The sequence below is a fragment of the Apostichopus japonicus genome, chromosome 1 (genome assembly GCF_037975245.1).
Source record: "Apostichopus japonicus isolate 1M-3 chromosome 1, ASM3797524v1, whole genome shotgun sequence".
Classification (NCBI taxonomy): domain Eukaryota; kingdom Metazoa; phylum Echinodermata; class Holothuroidea; order Aspidochirotida; family Stichopodidae; genus Apostichopus; species Apostichopus japonicus.
Window position 1 is genome coordinate 6,131,074 of NC_092561.1, and position 17,950 is coordinate 6,149,023.

The following is a 17,950-nucleotide window of genomic DNA, read 5'->3' on the forward strand; positions in this document are numbered from 1 at the left end:
ATGCAATCTTGATGTGGATCCCTGGCAGGATTTCATAGGTGGGTTGGGAGAGGGGTGCATATTCAAAATTTCCTCCGACTGATTTAGGTACATATAGGCCTGAACCTTTATGGAGGACCAGAAGTGACCCCGGGATATTATAAAGTAGGGGGTACTGCCCTGGGGTCGTTGAAGGCGAATCCCATGTTAGCTCGAGGGTCTAGGGGTCCTTCTCCACGAAAAAATAGATGTGAAATGATGCATTCTGAGGCAAATTCAGACTATAAATTAGGTCTAATTAGTAGCTATATAATTAGTGAAAAGGGTAAGAAGACTGAGGAGTTTGATAGTTGCATCAATAATGACACAGAAAGCATTTGCAGGTCTATGCGGTTTTTAACACGAAATTATCATACTTTACAGGGCTGTAGAGAATATGTTTGCAGTATGTTGAATCTAGGGCCGGAATGTCTAGGATCCAGTACATTTGTTGTACTGTAAGTGAAACTCAGTCGGAGATTGGTTTCAACATTCTCGGCATCAGGTTTCGTTATCAACGACGCCTTATACAGGCATTTTAATAAATCTTGAAATCCAATGCATACTTATCTCATGTTTCAAAACTCTAGTTCAAATAGAAGTTTTTCAGCATCTAGAGCATATTTAAAATTGACACCACCAAGCTGCACAACAACCTGCATTATTGAATAATAAGAGAAAAATATTCTTTAAATTAAAGCGGGCTTCAGCATATCAAAACTTGAATTTTGCCTTAAAGATGGTAAGTATATACGAAAGGTAATTCTCTCTCCATGTTTTTTATTTTTATCGGGTATGATATATAACAATAAGTATTTCTAAATATAGGTAATATGTAATATATATGTTTACAGACCGGCCTTATGGGTGATTGTTGCAAGTGGTCGATTTCCGTCCCTTGAAGAATATGTATAGTTAGATAGGGATTTCTCAGGCTGCTTCTGAATAATTAAGGACAGAAAACTGGAGGTTAGACTTACATAATTTTTTAAAAGCCATTACTAGTGGGCCAAACTTGCAAATCGTATATATTCTTAAAGGAATATTTCGATGGCTGCAGTTGATTGTTTAATAAAAATGCTGGAAAATTTTGTCTGCATCTTTAGGTAAAGAGCCTCATCCCCATTACATCCCTATGACGAAGGTATAATTTTTTTTTTTTCATTTATTCACTCAGGCAAAATAGGTTACTGTCTATTAAACTATCTTGAGTTTAGTGCGATATATTGTGATATTGTTTATCAAGTTACAGTGTTACTTCTTGTATATATATATATATATATATATATATATATATATATATATATATATATATATATATATATATATATATATATATATATATATATATATATATATATATGGATGAATGGATAGATGGATGAATCGGGGTTTGTAAAATAGCGTATATACAGAGATAATTACAAAACGGATACATATATCTGTCTCCCTAATGTTATGACACTCTTTACTTAGATCTAAGCTCTGTTCAACCTCACGTGCCAGCAGAGGAACATCGTTCAACACAAGACAAAGTGGGTATGTTCCACTTGTTGTTCGATGTCATATATTTGATAAACGAACATAGATTTTATCTCACCTTGTAAAAAAGCCATATGGAGACATTCATTTTTTTAGACGAACAACCCAAGATTATGCATTATGTTTCACCACCGCAACATTTAAATTGTATATCTCATTCGCCGTCGATTCACTAAAATATACCCACTTTTGGAAATGATGGGGTCTGAGCACGTCTGACATGCACAAGCGCTGAAACCGACGCATTATGTCAATTCGTTTTCGCATCGCATTTCCGCTATTGATTTAACGTAACTAGTCAATGCGTTGCATGTCCACGATATACGTGTGGTTCCAGGCCAGGTTGCAGGCGAAAGATATTAGAAATTAGACTGATTGACACTGATGAAAACACTTGTCAGCAGTTGTTGTTTTAAAGATAATCCAAGAATGGTAAGACGTAGTCTAAAATTTGTTTTTCTTATGATGACGATGAGTTCACCTGTTGGAACTTGGAAGTATCTAAATATAAGTTTGGTTGTATCCCCTTCCCCTATCCCTTCGTCTATGACTCTGACTGTAGAGTAGAGTAGCATAGGTCTAAGAGCATAGGCTTGTGTGTCAATAGCCTAGGTATCACACAAGCCTATGCTCAGTCCTAAGCGTTTTCAGTGCCATTCCGCCATAGGAACGTACCGCCATAGCTGGATTCAATCCATTCCGCCATGTCGTCAACTCTCCTGGTTTTACCGGGAGACTCCCAGTTTTTACCTGAATCTCGATCCCGGTTTCATATTCTATTCTCCCGGTTTTTTAATTGTTTCATCACTTGCGACATTTCTGAAAAATACTGAAAGAGATGGTTTAACTTTCCATGATAGGTACAGTATCTGATTAGTTCTTGTTTATGGATTGCAAAATCAGACTTTAAATGTATGTGTTGAAAATACTATACTAGGCCTTGGTCTTCATTTGTTTTTATTCAATATTTTTCTAGAGACTGACTTCCAGTTTCATGGCCTAGCCTAACTCAAGTCTAAATTAAGTAGCTTAGTCCTACTACTAGGGTGCGTCGGCATAAGCAAAAAAAACTTCCGGTATACCCGATGACGAATACCGGTGTGCTGTATTCTGTGCCTCCCCTAATACTGTTGATCAAATTTGACTTTTTTTACTCATTCTTTGACCAATTCAGACAGTCACGTAAACACTAATGGCCTTGTAGAAATGACCTAAATGTTGCCACTGGTGTTAGAACTTGTTTTTATTTTCCTTTAGATGAGTCGAAGGAGAAGAACAGGAAAATCAGAGGAGGAGAGAGCTGTCGATGCCTGTCTTAAAGGAGAAGACACTGAAGGGTTCCGATTGGGATTCATAGATGAGTTCATAGGTACAATTTTTAATTTTTTTCATCTTTGTGAAGCATTTACAATTATTTGAAAGATGCACAGAACAGCAGATGTCACATATCATCGGTTTGAACTTTCCTAGATAGTTGAGCATGGGAGAAGTTATCTATGCTGGTGACAGATTGCAAGAAAACGAATTTTAATTCATCATGACATGTATTACTGTACTTTTGATTCCTTGCCAATTTGGAACAACTACAACTGTAGGAGTGACAGCTCAGTGGTAAGCGCATGTGCATTCTTTTACCAGGTACGTAATATATTTTGACTAAAAAAAATTTAAAAATGTAAATTGTTAGCAAAACTAGTACTAGTGTATGTGCTTGAAAAGCTACACAAGTGCCAGCATTTGGCATCTGAGCACCTTCAAAAATTTCACCACCTCCCCCAGGACGGCGTACCCGGCACTCAGCAAAAACCTGGGCACATCCCTGCATACATATATACAACTTCAGTCTGTGGCAAAGACAAGTAGTTCTGCTAGAGTGGCCCAAGGGTACTACATTTATTTATATGCAAGAACCTTCAAAAGTTGTGGCTTGGTAAAGTCACCAATAAATGATGTGAACAGGTTTTGTTTGCTTTAGTATAGGAATTGTAGTCTGTATATTACGATAAGCCTCCTTTAAAACAAAACAAAAATAGCAATGATGTACAATGGCTGCTGTGCTTAGGCTTTCCTGTCACATATAAACTAATGAATTGATATCAATATGATTTGCATTAAGTCTGGGAAAATGGAAGAAAAATATGGGTTTTCTGTGCAGTAATCATCAGTGGTAGTCAAAAACCTCACTATTCTCCCCTTTATATATATCTGAATCAGTTATATCAAGCTCATAATGGCCAATATTTAGGATGTTTCCTTTGATGTTTTTTCCTATATTTACAGCCCGGCACCTAGGATTACTGCCGAAGAGTACTGTAGAGTATTTATAGAACTTTGTAGATTACACCTCTTACTGTATACTAGCAATGCTTCAAATATATTACAGGCAAAAAAAATCATAAACCCCAAATTGCTAAACAATCTCTGAACACTTGACTTCTGAGCACTGAATTAAAGAATTATTTTCCATGAAATGTGAAATCCTGTGGCCTACTTTAATGAGTAAGACTTACACATTGAACCCATATGTAAACTTTGCATTCAGTTGGTTGCGATGCCAACAAGTCCCTGTTCCTAGGAGAAAGAATTATAGTCTAGTGCAGGGTTTCCCTAACTTTACCCGCCCCCTCCCACAAACCCCTGTGGATGTCAGAGTTGTCCACGAACCCCCAACTTTTGGAGACACAATCTGATTCATTATTAATACGCATAACAGTGCTTCGTAAAAGATCAAGTTCATAGTATAATATTGTAGAGTTTGTCGATAGGTACGACTTTTGTACATTACTAAATTATATCTATGATATATCAGATTTTAGTTCAACAAAAAGTACTCTAGTTTTGAATTTCAGAATCGTCTCAGGAACCCCCTTGGATATGGACTCACGCACACCATGGGGGTTCATGCACCCCAGTTAGGGAACCCCTGGTCTAGTGTGTTGGAACTCATACTGTACATGTGCAAAAAGTAATCATCACACTGACTTTGCTAAAATTGTGCAGTATTGATGTCGGCCTTGGATACATGTATCACTTAAAACGTACACCTTATGACCAGGATATACCACAAAATACAGTTGGAACACAAAACAGAACACATACTGTATGTCAAAGCATGGATGTTGACACCTTTTACGGCAAGAAATCACAATCAGTACTGGCATTCTGGTTAGTCTTGGCTTCCAAGCATCATTTTTTTTTCTCATTTCTTTACCCAGGCTCCGGTGTCTTTTGTGAGAAACGATTCAAGAAGGGAGACTTTCTTTTGGAATATAGAGGAGAACTAATTTCTCAAGAAGAAGGGGAACATAGAGAAGCCAATTATCCAGAAGAAGTAGGAAGTTTCCTTTATTTCTTTTGTCATAATGGGAAAACAAAATGGTGAGTTGTAAATTTATACTAGTTATTTAACTTGTTTTACATTTAAATTGTATTAGGACAATATTGAAGTCTACTCATTGTAGACAGTATTGTAATTGAAAGTTGTTCATCTGCATACTCAGTTAAAAAAAAAAAATTTTTCACTAGCATACAGACACATGTATACAAACCAGTGTTGTAGCTACGTAGGTCGGACTTGGCCAGCACTAACGTTTGCTGACCGGTACTCCAAGTAAAAAGATCTAATACCGACTGTCCCTCGAACTTCTGATCGACCGGTACAAAATTCAGTAAATAGTGTCACAAATGACTGTTAAAGAAATCACTCTCACTCAAAACTGATTTGATCTTTGGAAAAATAATAAAAATAACGATAGCAGAAGGTCACTGTGCTGTTCGAATGCAACTATAAACAAACTGAATAACTGAATATCTCTACTCAGTACGTTACAGTAGCTCTATCTTGAATACAAATTACGCGAACGTGTGTGTGGCATACAATTGTTGTATTACTCGAATCGCTCTGTCGACGTCTTCTGATTTTACACACTTTGTCAATGAGACATCGCCATTGACTTAACTACATGTGAGAACTCAGAATATTTTGTGGCAGTTCTATAATGTTCAACCTACTGTACACTAGTGTGGAACTAAAAACAGGTTATGTTACAAATATAGATTGAATTGATACCCTCAAAATAGAGGAAATGTCATTACCCATCACCTCGGCAGACTGAATGCAAAAGAAAACAATGTTGAGACCTTGCAATTAATCGATCAACTTATCAAGGACTTATCCTAGATTGATCAAAAAGGATTGAAGTGTTTGCAAAACATCTGTTTCTTCTACAGGCAAAATGATTCTCTGTTGTAGAGGTTATCACTTAATATTCAACTGACAATATGATAATCGGTTATTACCGATTAGCTCATGTGACAATCTGGCCGATTACCGATAATTGCATCATTTTAGTGAGACTGGCCTAATATATGATTAAGTGTTATGCATGATTACCAACTTCTAGGCCAAAACAATCAAAGATGCAATGAACAACTTACACTAAAGCAAATAAAGAACACTGTAATACATACATGGGGCGCTGTATGTTCATAACGATGAGTCGCAATATTGCAATCCCACCACAACACAGTAAATGGCAGTGCTGTACAGACAACAGAAGGGGGAAAATAGTAGCCATTGGCTACAAAATGAAAAAAAAAGTTAGGCCAGCTTTTACAAAGTATTATAGCCATGATCAGTATTGCAACTCCAACGTAAATAAAGTGAAAAGTAGATCGAACGGTTATAAAATTTTCGTAATTTCGTAATATGTTATCGAAATATATAATCTGATATGAAAAATAAAACAATACCGAACATTTGCTTCAAGTTTTCCATGATTACCATCTGCGAGGGAATACTTTGATGGAACGTTGTTTCAAACGATTAAACACAGTAAGTCAATGGCGCTTCTCCATTGACTTAACTACATGTGAAAGAAATCACAGACTTAAGTCCCATTGACTTTGTCGCACGTGTCGCTGGATATTAAACTTGCTTTAGTGGGTTGCGGGAGTTCAGGTACTGAAAGGGGTTATATTAGCATGTATGGTACATGCGGTCAGGGGAAAAAATTGTGTTAATATGGGTAAAAAAAATGCGTAAGTGTGTTTGCCTAATCACAAAATACTGTAATGCAGTAGAACTACTGAGAACATTACGGCGTCCCCCTAAGCTTATTGCGGGTATACTGTATGATGTTAACTGCCAAAACTGGATAGTATATGGAAGAGCATTAGTACAATCTCCCATGAGGGACTTGCGATACCGTTACCTTCCCCTGCTTTCAGTAGCATTGAATGGAATGATCTACATTCTTTTCCCGTTGTGGTTGTGGTGAATCAAAAGAGCGGAAAAATACAATCCTTTATGTGGGGAACGTAATAATTGGTTCCGCATAATCGGTAGCGCATTGGATTTTGCCAATGCCGATTATTTACAGATTGTCTGATAATCGGCCCGATGCCGATTATGTAACCGATTATCAGTCGAACACTAGTTTAATATCACATACAGCATGTGCTGGTTTTGTAGGCTAACTTACCTGCTGTATATGGTACATATCATACAGGATTAGTTGGAATACCACATACTGTTTAATTTACAAATAATCCAGTCTTACTAATATTCTTAGCAATGCCAAGGACACTGTTCCCTCGGGGGGGGGGGGGATCCTACAAAGGTTTTGATCTTTGACCTATTCTCAAAAACCATCTTGTCACACCAACTTCAGTTATCATTTCAGGTTTCTGTCAAGATTAGCAGTAATACTAAAAGCATAATCCTATCAAATGTGTATTCACTGTTTTGACATCTAATAGATCTCAGGGCACATTTGATCTGTCATGTTTGTAAAATAATTGAGTGACATAACTTAAAGGAGAAGCAGAGAGGGAAAGGTTTTCATATTTTACAACTCTGTGTGAATATAGATCATGTTTAAAGTACTCTCCAATAATGAGATAGGTGTGACACCTTGACAAAGTTACAACAAAATTTGTTCACAGCAGGCGGTACCTATTCAGTTGAACTTGACAGGTACAATTATGTTCTACAAAGCTCTAATTTCAGCATCCAGTTCCATTATCTTGTCTCATAATATCGCCATTGTGGATTTTCATGAACTCAGGAGCAGAGATGCCTTAAATAATCTTAACTGACCCATTATTTTTTTTCCATTTTTGAAGCATCGATGCTACAGATTCGTGTGGAAATGGAAGGATGGTTAACGATGGTACAAACATGGCAAACTGCAAGATGAGGATTGTTTCTTTGGAAGGAGTGCCAAAACTGTGCCTCTTTGCATTGAAAGATATAGAAAAGGGAAGCGAGCTGAGGTGTGACTATGGCGTCAGTGATCTACCATGGAGGAAGAGGGTATGTTGTTGGTACATTTGTTTTAGACATGAGAACCGTAAACGGTACAATCTTACACTTGGAAATTTCTAACACAAATCACATATATAGAGTTTGTGATCATTTGATATATTTGGGAGACAGTAATATATTGCACTAATGCTGTAGAAACTTGCTCTATGTAGATACACTTTGGTTGGCTACATTAGGGAGACGAACAGTATAATCAAACTGATTTTTAAGAAACTTTTCTTGCAAAACCTAGTTGCTATATTGGTAAAGTTGTTGATTTTGCTAAAAAATGATACCTGATTTCACTTCTAAGTGGAACAATGCTTACACTTGGAATTTTCTCTATTTAACACAAATAATATATATGTATGTGATAAATAGATATATATAGGAGACACTGAATATATGTTGTACTAATGCTATACAACTCAGCTATATACACTTTGGTTGGCTACATTAGGGAGATTTAGAATTATACTGACTTTAAGAATGTTACCTGCATTATAACCCAGTTGCTATTTTAGAAAAAAAATTGAATTAGATAGAAAATGATACTTCTATTGAAGATATAGAGATACTTTAAAATGAAACATTGTGATGAAAACTTGTGCACTGATGTAAACATACATTTTGAATTTAAACTGTATTAATAATATAGTGATAAGAATATATGCAATTAACTAATGTGTACATTATTTCATGTTGCATAACAAATCAATAAAATCTCTGTAGGGTAGATCTGCACTATTTGGTATTGGTGTATTAAAATACTAAGTTGTTATCTGACAAATTTGACCAGAATTTACTATACCATTAAACTCTGCATCTCATTCCAGGAGCAGATACAGATGGAAACAAACAAAGTTCCACAAGAATCTTCCTCAGAACAGTCGGTATGTATGAAATATCTTTTTACTAAGGGTTTTTTTTCAGAGTATAGAAGATTTTAATGAAATGTAAGCATGTTACATTTTAAAGACCATCAATCAGTTTGACCAGTGCCAGTAAGCCTCTTTGAAAAACCATGGCTTCTATGGTAAGAAGACAATAGTTGATTAATGATTAATAAACGTATGACCAGCTGAGGAGGTGGGATATCAAAATAAGGTTGCTTAACTGTGCTCTTGCTATTATAAGTTCTAGGTAAGGTATCTGGCCAGATTGTCCAACCTGGACTGTGCCGTCTGACTGTGCATCCTACAGTACACACACACTTCCATAAGGCACAATTGGTAGACATGCAATCAGACCAATAATATTGAGATGTTTATATATTAGGGAGACATAGAATCAAACTGATTTATTGTTTGTGTTGGGTTGTGTGTGGGTGTGTTGGCCAGTTTGTAAACATGATATCTCAGTAACTTAAACATGGACAGATACCATGATTTGTACAGTATATGAATGCCATATATTGCACAAAATAAGCCTTTTAGTTTGAGGTCAAAGGTCTGTGGGGTCAGTGAATATTGATAAAAAAAAAATGATATTTTCAAGAAGGGAAAATTAAACAAAATTATATTTGGTATGGGAGGTAATTGTAAGCATCATGCCTTACATAAATTCCTTTAGAGTTGTGACATGTTATGTGAATGGGAGTTAACTGTACTGTTTGAACCTTTAATGTGTTGGTGCGTTATGACTTAAAACTTTTGTTTTGTTTACTTTCGTCTTTTCTATTTGTATCAAGGTATGTTATGTCTAACCTTTAATGGTTTAGCAGTAGTAAATTACTGTTGACGTTCTCATTGTGATAAATATGGATAAGCAATCAAACATTGGGATGACATGTCTCTTAAGAACACTTGATCCATTAAATATCCTAATGTTTTTCAGGAAAAAGCCAAGAACCTTACACATTACCCTGAAGAAAATAGGGACAGTAGTGAGGTCTTCCAACAGCTGTCTGAAGCATCTACTTCAAAGACTATTAACAAAGAGGCAAACATCATTGCTGGTGAATCGAAACAACCACCAAGGTACAAGAAACCTTCAAGAAAGTGTCCATTTTGTGGGAAGTATTACCAAGAAAAACTAACCAGACACATCAAGCTTGTCCACAAGGATGAAGAACAGGTTAAAAGGGCCCTTGAACTACCCCAAAGGAAAAGGGAGAAAACTTTTGCCTTGATGAGGAAAGAAGGAATCTTACAAGCCAACCAATTACAGATGAAAGTCGACAACCCAAAATATGAAGTGGAAAGGAGGACTGCCACTGAAAACCCTTTGGTCATCTGTGGCTTGTGTAAGGGGTTTTATTCCACTAGATTCTTCTTTAGACACAAGGCCATTTGTCAAGGAGATAGCTGTTTGCAGGCAAGTCCAGTCCCTGTATCCTTGATGACACCTGAGTTAAGAGTGAATCAGAATATCTCTGAAGTGGAAAGAAGGACTGCCACGAAAACCCCTTTGGGGTTTATTACTGAGGAACATGAAAATGAAAACTCGAGCCGCGAAAGTGACAAAGCGCAAAGAAGGTCTCATGCCAAAAAAGGGAAGCAAAAGAGGATGCTAAAACTGCCACAACACAAAAGGCTGATGTCATTAAGGTGTGCAACTCGGGAACGTGTGTCAGGTAGTTGTGAGTCAGATGATAGGGACAGTAGTGAGGTCTTTGAAAAGCTATCTTCTTCAAAGACTGTTAACAAAGAGGCAAATGGCATTGCTGGAAATTCGAAACAACCACCAAGGTTCAAGAAACCTACAAGAAAGTGTCCCTTTTGTGGGATCTATTGCAAAAAAAAACTAACAAGACACCTCAAGCTTGTCCATAAGGATGAAGAACAGGTTAAAAGGGCCCTTGAACTACCCAAACAGGAAATGGAGGAAACTTTTGCCTTGATTAGGAAAGAAGAAATCCTACATGCCAACAAATTACTGATGAAAGTCGACAACCCAAAATATGAAGTGGAAAAGAGGACTGCCACGAAAACTTCTTTGGGGTTTATTACTGAGGATCATGAAAATGAATACTCTAGCTGCAAAAGTGACAAAACACAAAGAAGGTCTCATGCCAAAAAAGGGAAGCGAAAGACGATGCTAAAACTGCCACAACACAAAAGGCTGTTGTCATTAAGGTGTACTACTCGGGAACGTGTGTCAGGTAGTTGTGGGTCAGATGGTAGGGACAGTAGTGAGGTCTTCCAACATCTCTCTGAAGCATCTTCTTCAAAGACTGTTAACAAAGAGGCAAACGGCATTGCTGGAAATTCGAAACAACCACCAAGGTACAAGAAACCTTCAAGAAAGTGTCCATTTTGTGGGAAGTATTACAAAGAAAAACTAACTAGACACATCAAGCTTGTCCATAAGGATGAAGAACAAGTTAAAAGGGCCCTTGAACTACCCAAACAGGAAATGGAGGAAACTTTTGCCTTGATGAGGAAAGAAGGAATCTTACATGCCAACCAATTACAGATGAAAGTCGACAACCCAAAATATGAAGTGGAAAGGAGGGTTGCCACTGAAAACCCTTTGGTCATCTGTGGCTTGTGTAAGGGGTTTTATTCCACTAGATTCTTCACAAGACACAAGGCCATTTGTCAAGGAGATAGCTGTTTGCAAGCATGTTCAGTCCCTGTATCCTTGGTCACGCCTGAGTGTAGACTGAATCGGAATATCTCTGAATTTCAGCGTGACATACTCCATCGATTCAGAGAGGATGAAGTCAGTGAAGTCTGTCGCAGTGATCCTGTTATTGTTGACATAGGAAAGAGATTGTGGGATGCAAGCAGAAACAAAGAGGATATCAAGAAGACCGAAGTTCGAAAATGTGTCATGTCCGATATGAGGCGGCTGGCTTCTTTGTACCGGTGCTTCAAAGAGCAACACGAGATACATGGCACAGGACCCCTGGAAAGAGGTACTGCAAGAGACATGTTTCAGAGCGGAAACTTTTACTGTTTGACAGAGGCAATTTCATCATATTCAGGAGAAGGTAATGAACTCAAGCCAGGCCTGAAGATTGGACTCTTCTACTTGTTGAAGAAATCTTGTAAAATAGTAAAGGCCACCCATTTGGTTGAAGGACAAAACGCATCTGCAGAAGAGATAGACCAGTTTGTTGCCATTTTGGAACTAAACCACAATTATTTATTTGGTGATGCAAAACACCAAATAGACCAAAGCAGGAAAGCCAATCTCAGAAATCCAGCAGCCTTACCCCTCGAGGAAGATGTTAAGAAGCTGCAGAACTACATATCAACAGTGATAACCACCATGATGGAAAATGATGTCATTGTTTGGGACTCATACAACTTTAAGAAGTTACGAGACGTGGTGGTAGCAAGGCTTACTTTATTTAATGCAAAACATTGTGGTGAACCCTGTAGGCTGTCCATTGAAGAATGGAAGGAGGCCATGGCAGATGCATGGATTGACGAGACACAAGCTGATGCAATTTCTGATCCAATTGAGGAACACATGCTCACAAAGTTGAAAGTCACTTACCAGACAGTCAGAGGAAACAACCGTCTTGTTCCTGTCCTTTTCCCAGATGATTGCATACAGGCAATTGAGGTTCTGACAAGCTCGGCAGCAAGGTCTTCAGCAGGTGTGTTGGCGAGCAATGGATATGTGTTTCCTCGCATCCAATCATCACCTAATCATGTCATGGGTTGGCATGCACTTAGTGGCATTTGTCACGATGCAGAGGTGTCGAGCAAAACCAGACTGACTGCTACAAGAAACCGACATCACATCAGTACTTTATATGCATCAATGGATGTACCGGCGTCTGAACGAGCGTCGTACCTTAAACATATGGGATACTCGACCGACGTCAGCGAGAATATAGACGAAGCACCACCTGCTGTTAAGGAAGTCGTTGAGGTTGGGCAGCCACAACAGATTGATGCAGGTTTGAATAATCTATAATTTAATTACTATTAATGTCGTCACTTGTAGTGTTTGCATGGGTTATCCGGGTACCTACCTGAATCCTACGCAAAGTGTGATATTTTTTGTTTTTGTTTTGCAAACTGACGGTTAGGCAGATTTCTCATTGACTTAGTGTGGTGTTAGGCTACCATGTGGTCGAAGAAACAGCAATAACAATAGTATTCCATGGATATTTTTATAACTGCCTCACAATTTTAGCTAATAAACAGATGGCTAGGCTAGATTACCCCATTGACTTAGTCTGGTGTTAGGCAACCATGTGGTCAATTGAACAGCAATAATGAAATTATTCCATGGATATCTTATAACTGCGTCACAATTTCAGTGAGTAAACAGATGGTTAGTCTTAGCTAGATTTCTCATTGACTTAGTGTGGTGTTAGGCTACCATGTGGAAGAAATTGAAAGAATTCTCACAATTATTATTTATTCATTCCTTTATTTCATAGAAGGGAAAGCTGACAAGGAATTTTACGAGATGTTAATGGATTATAGACGGGATAACTAAGAAATAATAATCGCAAGTGGCTTTTTACATTATTCATCTAATCATTATTCCAAATGCGATCAAATTTAGCGAATCGCACAATCTAGCGGCTAATGCGAACCCTTGGCCTGCATAATAGATAGTAGTAGTAACAACTGTTTAAGAGCTAAATTTGATACTTATATGGTCTGATCCAATAGACGTGGAGAGCAAGCATAAGCATCGGCAGCAGTGTGATGTTAGTAGTGATAATAATTATATGAAGTTATTAACAAGTTAATGAATGAAACAAAAACAAATAGAAATTATTGAGGAAGGTTTTATACCTTATCTTACAAACATGTACGTATTTGAACATGAAAACATTGTCAGTAAAGAATATAATTCATTTATTATAGCATCCAATATGAAATTTCTTGAAAATCGTGATACACGAGGGTAAACAATTTTTTTGTCCGGGTACCCGGATACCCGATGGGTAATGGCTCTCGGGTACCCGGTTCCCGATTGTTGGACCTGTGTAAACACTATAGTCATTTGTATCCTCAGTATCAATGAAAAGTCATTGAAGTTTTATAAATTACAACCGATCCATTACAGATTGTCTTCGGTCTATATAAGCTTGACTTTCATTACAGTTGTCAAATTTTTATTGTCGTTCGTGTATTACGATTATTATTATTACCGATGTGTTAATATTTGATATCATTGGTAGGTCATGATGACTGCTTACTAGAGACCAGGAACCAGGCAGTGGATGACGCTGATCCGGACGTCTCAGGTATGATACATATTACACTGTCACCATATTACAAGCAGGGGGGTAGGGAGCTTCCAAAAAGTGGGGGGCACAACATCAGAGGGGCACTTTCTCATTCCACAACCACCACTCGTTATGCTATAAACCGATACACACCGGCTGTATCGCTTAAATATATATGATGTGTAAGTATGCTATCAATACTATTATGGTGCACGTGAATAATTTAAAAAAAATTATAAATTAACAAAGGCTTAAGATTTCCAAAAGACAGTTCTTCATCAAAGGGGCACATTTTATTTGCCAGTAGGGCACATTTGTTATTTTGGTAAACAAGTGGGGTGGGGGGGGGGCACGTTCCCCCGGTACCCCCTCCCCTTCCCTTGCTCCTACCCCCCTGACTTACAAGCAACACTATATTAAGACAATGACATCAGACATACCATCGGTGGAAGTTTTCAAACTTAAAGACAAAAATGAAGACAGATGTTACGTCATCTAATATTATACACAAAGTGCTGAGGAGAAACTTTCATATTACACAACAAGTGTTGAACTCTCATGGAGACAGACATCCTATATCAGGTTCGTATATAGTAGTTTTACTTAAATATTGTATCAGAAATGTTGTGTATAATCACAGAATCTACAGGTCTCTAACTCTTTTTAGGAGTATGGAAGAAACGCGCACTATTGACACTGCCATGAAATAGATGGTGTCGTAGAAATTGTGAGGTCTAGTTAATAATGTTAGCATAGATGTGAAAAGAAGAATACCATACTTTCTATTTACCAGTTTTGTGGTATGTGTGTTGTACCGTGCAGTTAAGGTTCTATACAAAATTTGGAGATAAAATGTCAACATTTTGAGATAAGTAGTCAAAATTTGGAGATTTTAGGACATTTATTATTTTGTTTTACTATGTCCCTATTAATCCAATGAATAGTTAAGGATTTGCCTGCTCTAATGTTTGTAATTTTATTTATTTTATTTCACAGGGCCTAGTGCTGTTGAGCATCATGAAGTCAACGAGTGTGACAAAGGCACAGGTACAGAAATTTTGCTCCAGCCCCCTCATGGGAGGATCTTTAGCTTAGCGTAGAACTTTGAAGAATGCTTCCGACTAAATGGTCCACACATCAAATCTCGATTATCATAAACCTTCACGTCTTTGGTTATTTTACCTTCCTTGGCCCTTGATTTCATGTCTTTGACAGCCAGCTTATCCAGTATATTGTTTCAGCAATTAAATGATAACGTGACCCTTTTGCATATGACCTTCTTCAAAACTTTCATGAGTAGTGCAAAGTAAATGTTATATTTTTGTAGTACTTAATGTAATGTGATGTTAAACTGTAAAGTGTCACATTTGATTCTTGAACCAAACAGAAAATCCTGATAGAACGGCGTACTTTGCAGCGAAACCATTAATTTAAAAAAATATTGTTATGCTCAATTCAATATAAAGGCTTTCCGTATGATCCATTAGCAGTAGTCTGCACATCTTTGTGACCTTGAACTAACTTACCGTTACATTTGGTGATCATTATTTCTGTGTGATTTGGACGCAAATGTTTTGATTCAAACGTTATAATTGTGAGGGTTCAACCTTTTTTGTGACCTGTGTGAGTGTAAAGTTTGAAATGCCTTCAAAGAAACTTTACTTGATCTTTGAAGCAATGAGGCTTAGCAATTGGGAGGTTCCGGGTTCAGTACCTGACCGGGTCCTAGTAAGGTGGGCTTTTCATCGACGAGCAATCTACGGTTTTCCCATCTGAATTGACCTCTCGAAACTTCAAAAGATTCCAAATTTGAGTTAAACTGTTGAATTGGAAGCCACCGGACATGTAAGTTGTAATGCTTAAGACCTTGTGGGTTTGTCCCACATTTGTGGTCGCTTAAGCGCTGTAAAAATAACTGCTGATTATGATTATGATAACTTTATATTTCATGCAGCTAAGAAAAGGAAGTGTTCAGAAGAAGTGAAAGCAGGACAGGAAAAAAAGAGTGAGTATAGATATATGGTATGAAGATGGGAAAGAATGGCATGTAGTGTTGTAAGGAACACAACTGTTTCCAACCCAGGCTTGCTTTTGTGCGTACTGTAACTAAATTCATCTTATAGATATGCAAAGCAAACATGTATAAAGTAGTAACATCCCTGAATGCCTAGTAATATGCGTGAAATTATAGATTTTACAACAGTTCCTAATTGACAAAACAGTATCCAGCAGTTGTTACCTTTTACAACCACGCATTTTTGCTAGTAGGAAGATCCAAGGTGCACTTTCATGGTCGGTAGAATTGTATGAAACATACATTTATCTTGCAACTTATACCATGAATGGAAGCCTTCCAAATGTTTTATTTCAGTATTAATACATTACAGGGGTGTTGACAGATACACACAGATCAAATTGAATGTGATTGACTGTTTGACATATTAACTGGATAGGAACTGGAAATTATGAAGAATTTGACCAATCCCATTTGGTGGAATGTATAAACCTTTGGGAGGAGTTAAGATGGCATCTCTGTGGCTTCAAAAACTTCACTATACTTTGTCTCCTATCCAGTTAGTGTATTGATCAATGGATTGTTTCAACCAAAACATTCATTCAGTTTCAACCTTAGCTCTTCATGGTTCCTCACTAGATCCACTTGAACAAACTGCTTCCAGAGTTTTTTTCTCAGTTAAAGGCATTCTCTCAGCTAGGAAATTTTTAGAGGGCGGGCCAATTTCATAGGTTTCGATGGTACACCGTTACTCCACTTTCTGACTTGCTCATGTGATAAGGTATTTGTAATATACTACCACATTCTTTCCTATCCAATTCCTGTTAGGTCTGATAAAGTAGGTTGTATAAGGTTTTACATGTATATTTTTTTATTGCAGCACGAACATACACCAAGTGGACAGAAAGCGACACAAAATTAGTGAAGGAACATTTTCACAGTATAATCACTGACCATACAGCAAAGACAATTCCAAGTAAGTGTTACAGTAGGTGTTAGACGATGGGTTACAAAACTAAAATTGAATTTCATGGCATACATAGTTGAACTTGCATCATTTATGTCCTTCGTATAAAAATATAGGTCTAAATGAGGCTGCCAGCATGCAAATGAGTTATTATCATGCCATTAGACGCCGAATGCGTCCCACGCAAATTATTTCTACTAGATACTTCTTTAATTATTTGGAAAGGTAACAAGACAAGAACTTCCTTTGTCTGGAAGAGTTTGGCAAATACAGATGAGAACACTTTAAAAGCTACATAAATAATTTTTCTTAATCTGTATTTTTTTTCTTTATACTTCCACAGATAAAACTGAAGTCGAGGGATTTATGAAAGTGACGAAACTTTCACGCCCATACCCTTGGCAGACTGTACGGACTAAGGTGATGAATGAGAGAGAGAAGTGGAAGAAGAGATTCACTGGAAGAATGCAAGCAATGATTGAAGGCCAATTACTTTAATTGCTTCAATCAGCTTATTCTTTTCTTTAGCCATTGTAAAGTAATTGTAACATTAAGATATAATTTTTGTTTTATTTTTTTATTCTCAATGTAGTGTTAGTTTGCCAGTGGAAAAGGGCAGAGACGTGTTTTTTTTGTTGTTGATTTGTTCTGCTCTTTTCACTATGATTATAGGAAAGCATTGTAATCATTCTTTTGTGTTGTTTGTTCTAAACATATTAACCTCTGAAAGAATCAAGTACCCTGAAGCAATAGTATGTCTCGAACAAACAACAAAAGAATGATTACAATGCTTTCCTATAATATATTTGCAAGTTGTGTGCAGCTCTAAAGTTGCTATATCATGCTGCGATTCAGCATTAGGAAGGGGTTTTGATGCCATTTTTTTTACCAAAGTAAGAGCTGTTAGAGCTGTTAAGGTGTTATACTTTAATTATAATATAAAGTTCTAACACC

General features: G+C 37.2%; 1 protein-coding gene and 1 long non-coding RNA gene across 3 annotated transcripts in view; both read left to right on the top strand.

The window, feature by feature from the left end:
* The window catches only part of LOC139965405 (uncharacterized), a 72,982-nt gene that overhangs the window by 46,775 nt on the left and 8,257 nt on the right, over window positions 1–17,950 (top strand). The gene's annotated exons all lie outside the window — the stretch shown is intronic.
* LOC139965336 (uncharacterized) lies at window positions 1,858–17,835 on the top strand. 2 transcript variants are annotated; one of them, XM_071967586.1, is made up of 11 exons: window positions 1,859–1,992; window positions 2,818–2,929; window positions 4,776–4,938; window positions 7,687–7,876; window positions 8,704–8,760; window positions 9,704–12,725; window positions 13,968–14,033; window positions 15,012–15,062; window positions 15,970–16,020; window positions 16,910–17,005; window positions 17,340–17,835. In XM_071967586.1, the coding sequence occupies exons 1-11, from the start codon at window positions 1,945–1,947 to the stop codon at window positions 17,492–17,494; spliced, it is 4,011 nt and encodes a 1,336-aa protein (XP_071823687.1). In that variant the 5' UTR covers window positions 1,859–1,944; the 3' UTR covers window positions 17,495–17,835. The 2 variants fall into 2 exon arrangements, with proteins under 2 accessions (XP_071823694.1, XP_071823687.1); XM_071967593.1 differs by lacking the exons at window positions 13,968–14,033; window positions 15,012–15,062 and having other exon boundaries at window positions 1,858–1,992.

What these genes read in the sequence shown, in the direction of transcription:
- LOC139965336 (XM_071967586.1), top strand. Translation starts at nt 1,945, where the DNA reads ATGAAAACACTTGTCAGCAGTTGTTGTTTTAAAGATAATCCAAGAATG. An exon ending in ATTCATAGATGAGTTCATAG is followed by an intron (nt 2,930 to 4,775) that starts GTACAATTTTTA and finishes TTCTTTACCCAG; the next exon opens with GCTCCGGTGTCTTTTGTGAG. An exon ending in ATCTACCATGGAGGAAGAGG is followed by an intron (nt 7,877 to 8,703) that starts GTATGTTGTTGG and finishes ATCTCATTCCAG; the next exon opens with GAGCAGATACAGATGGAAAC.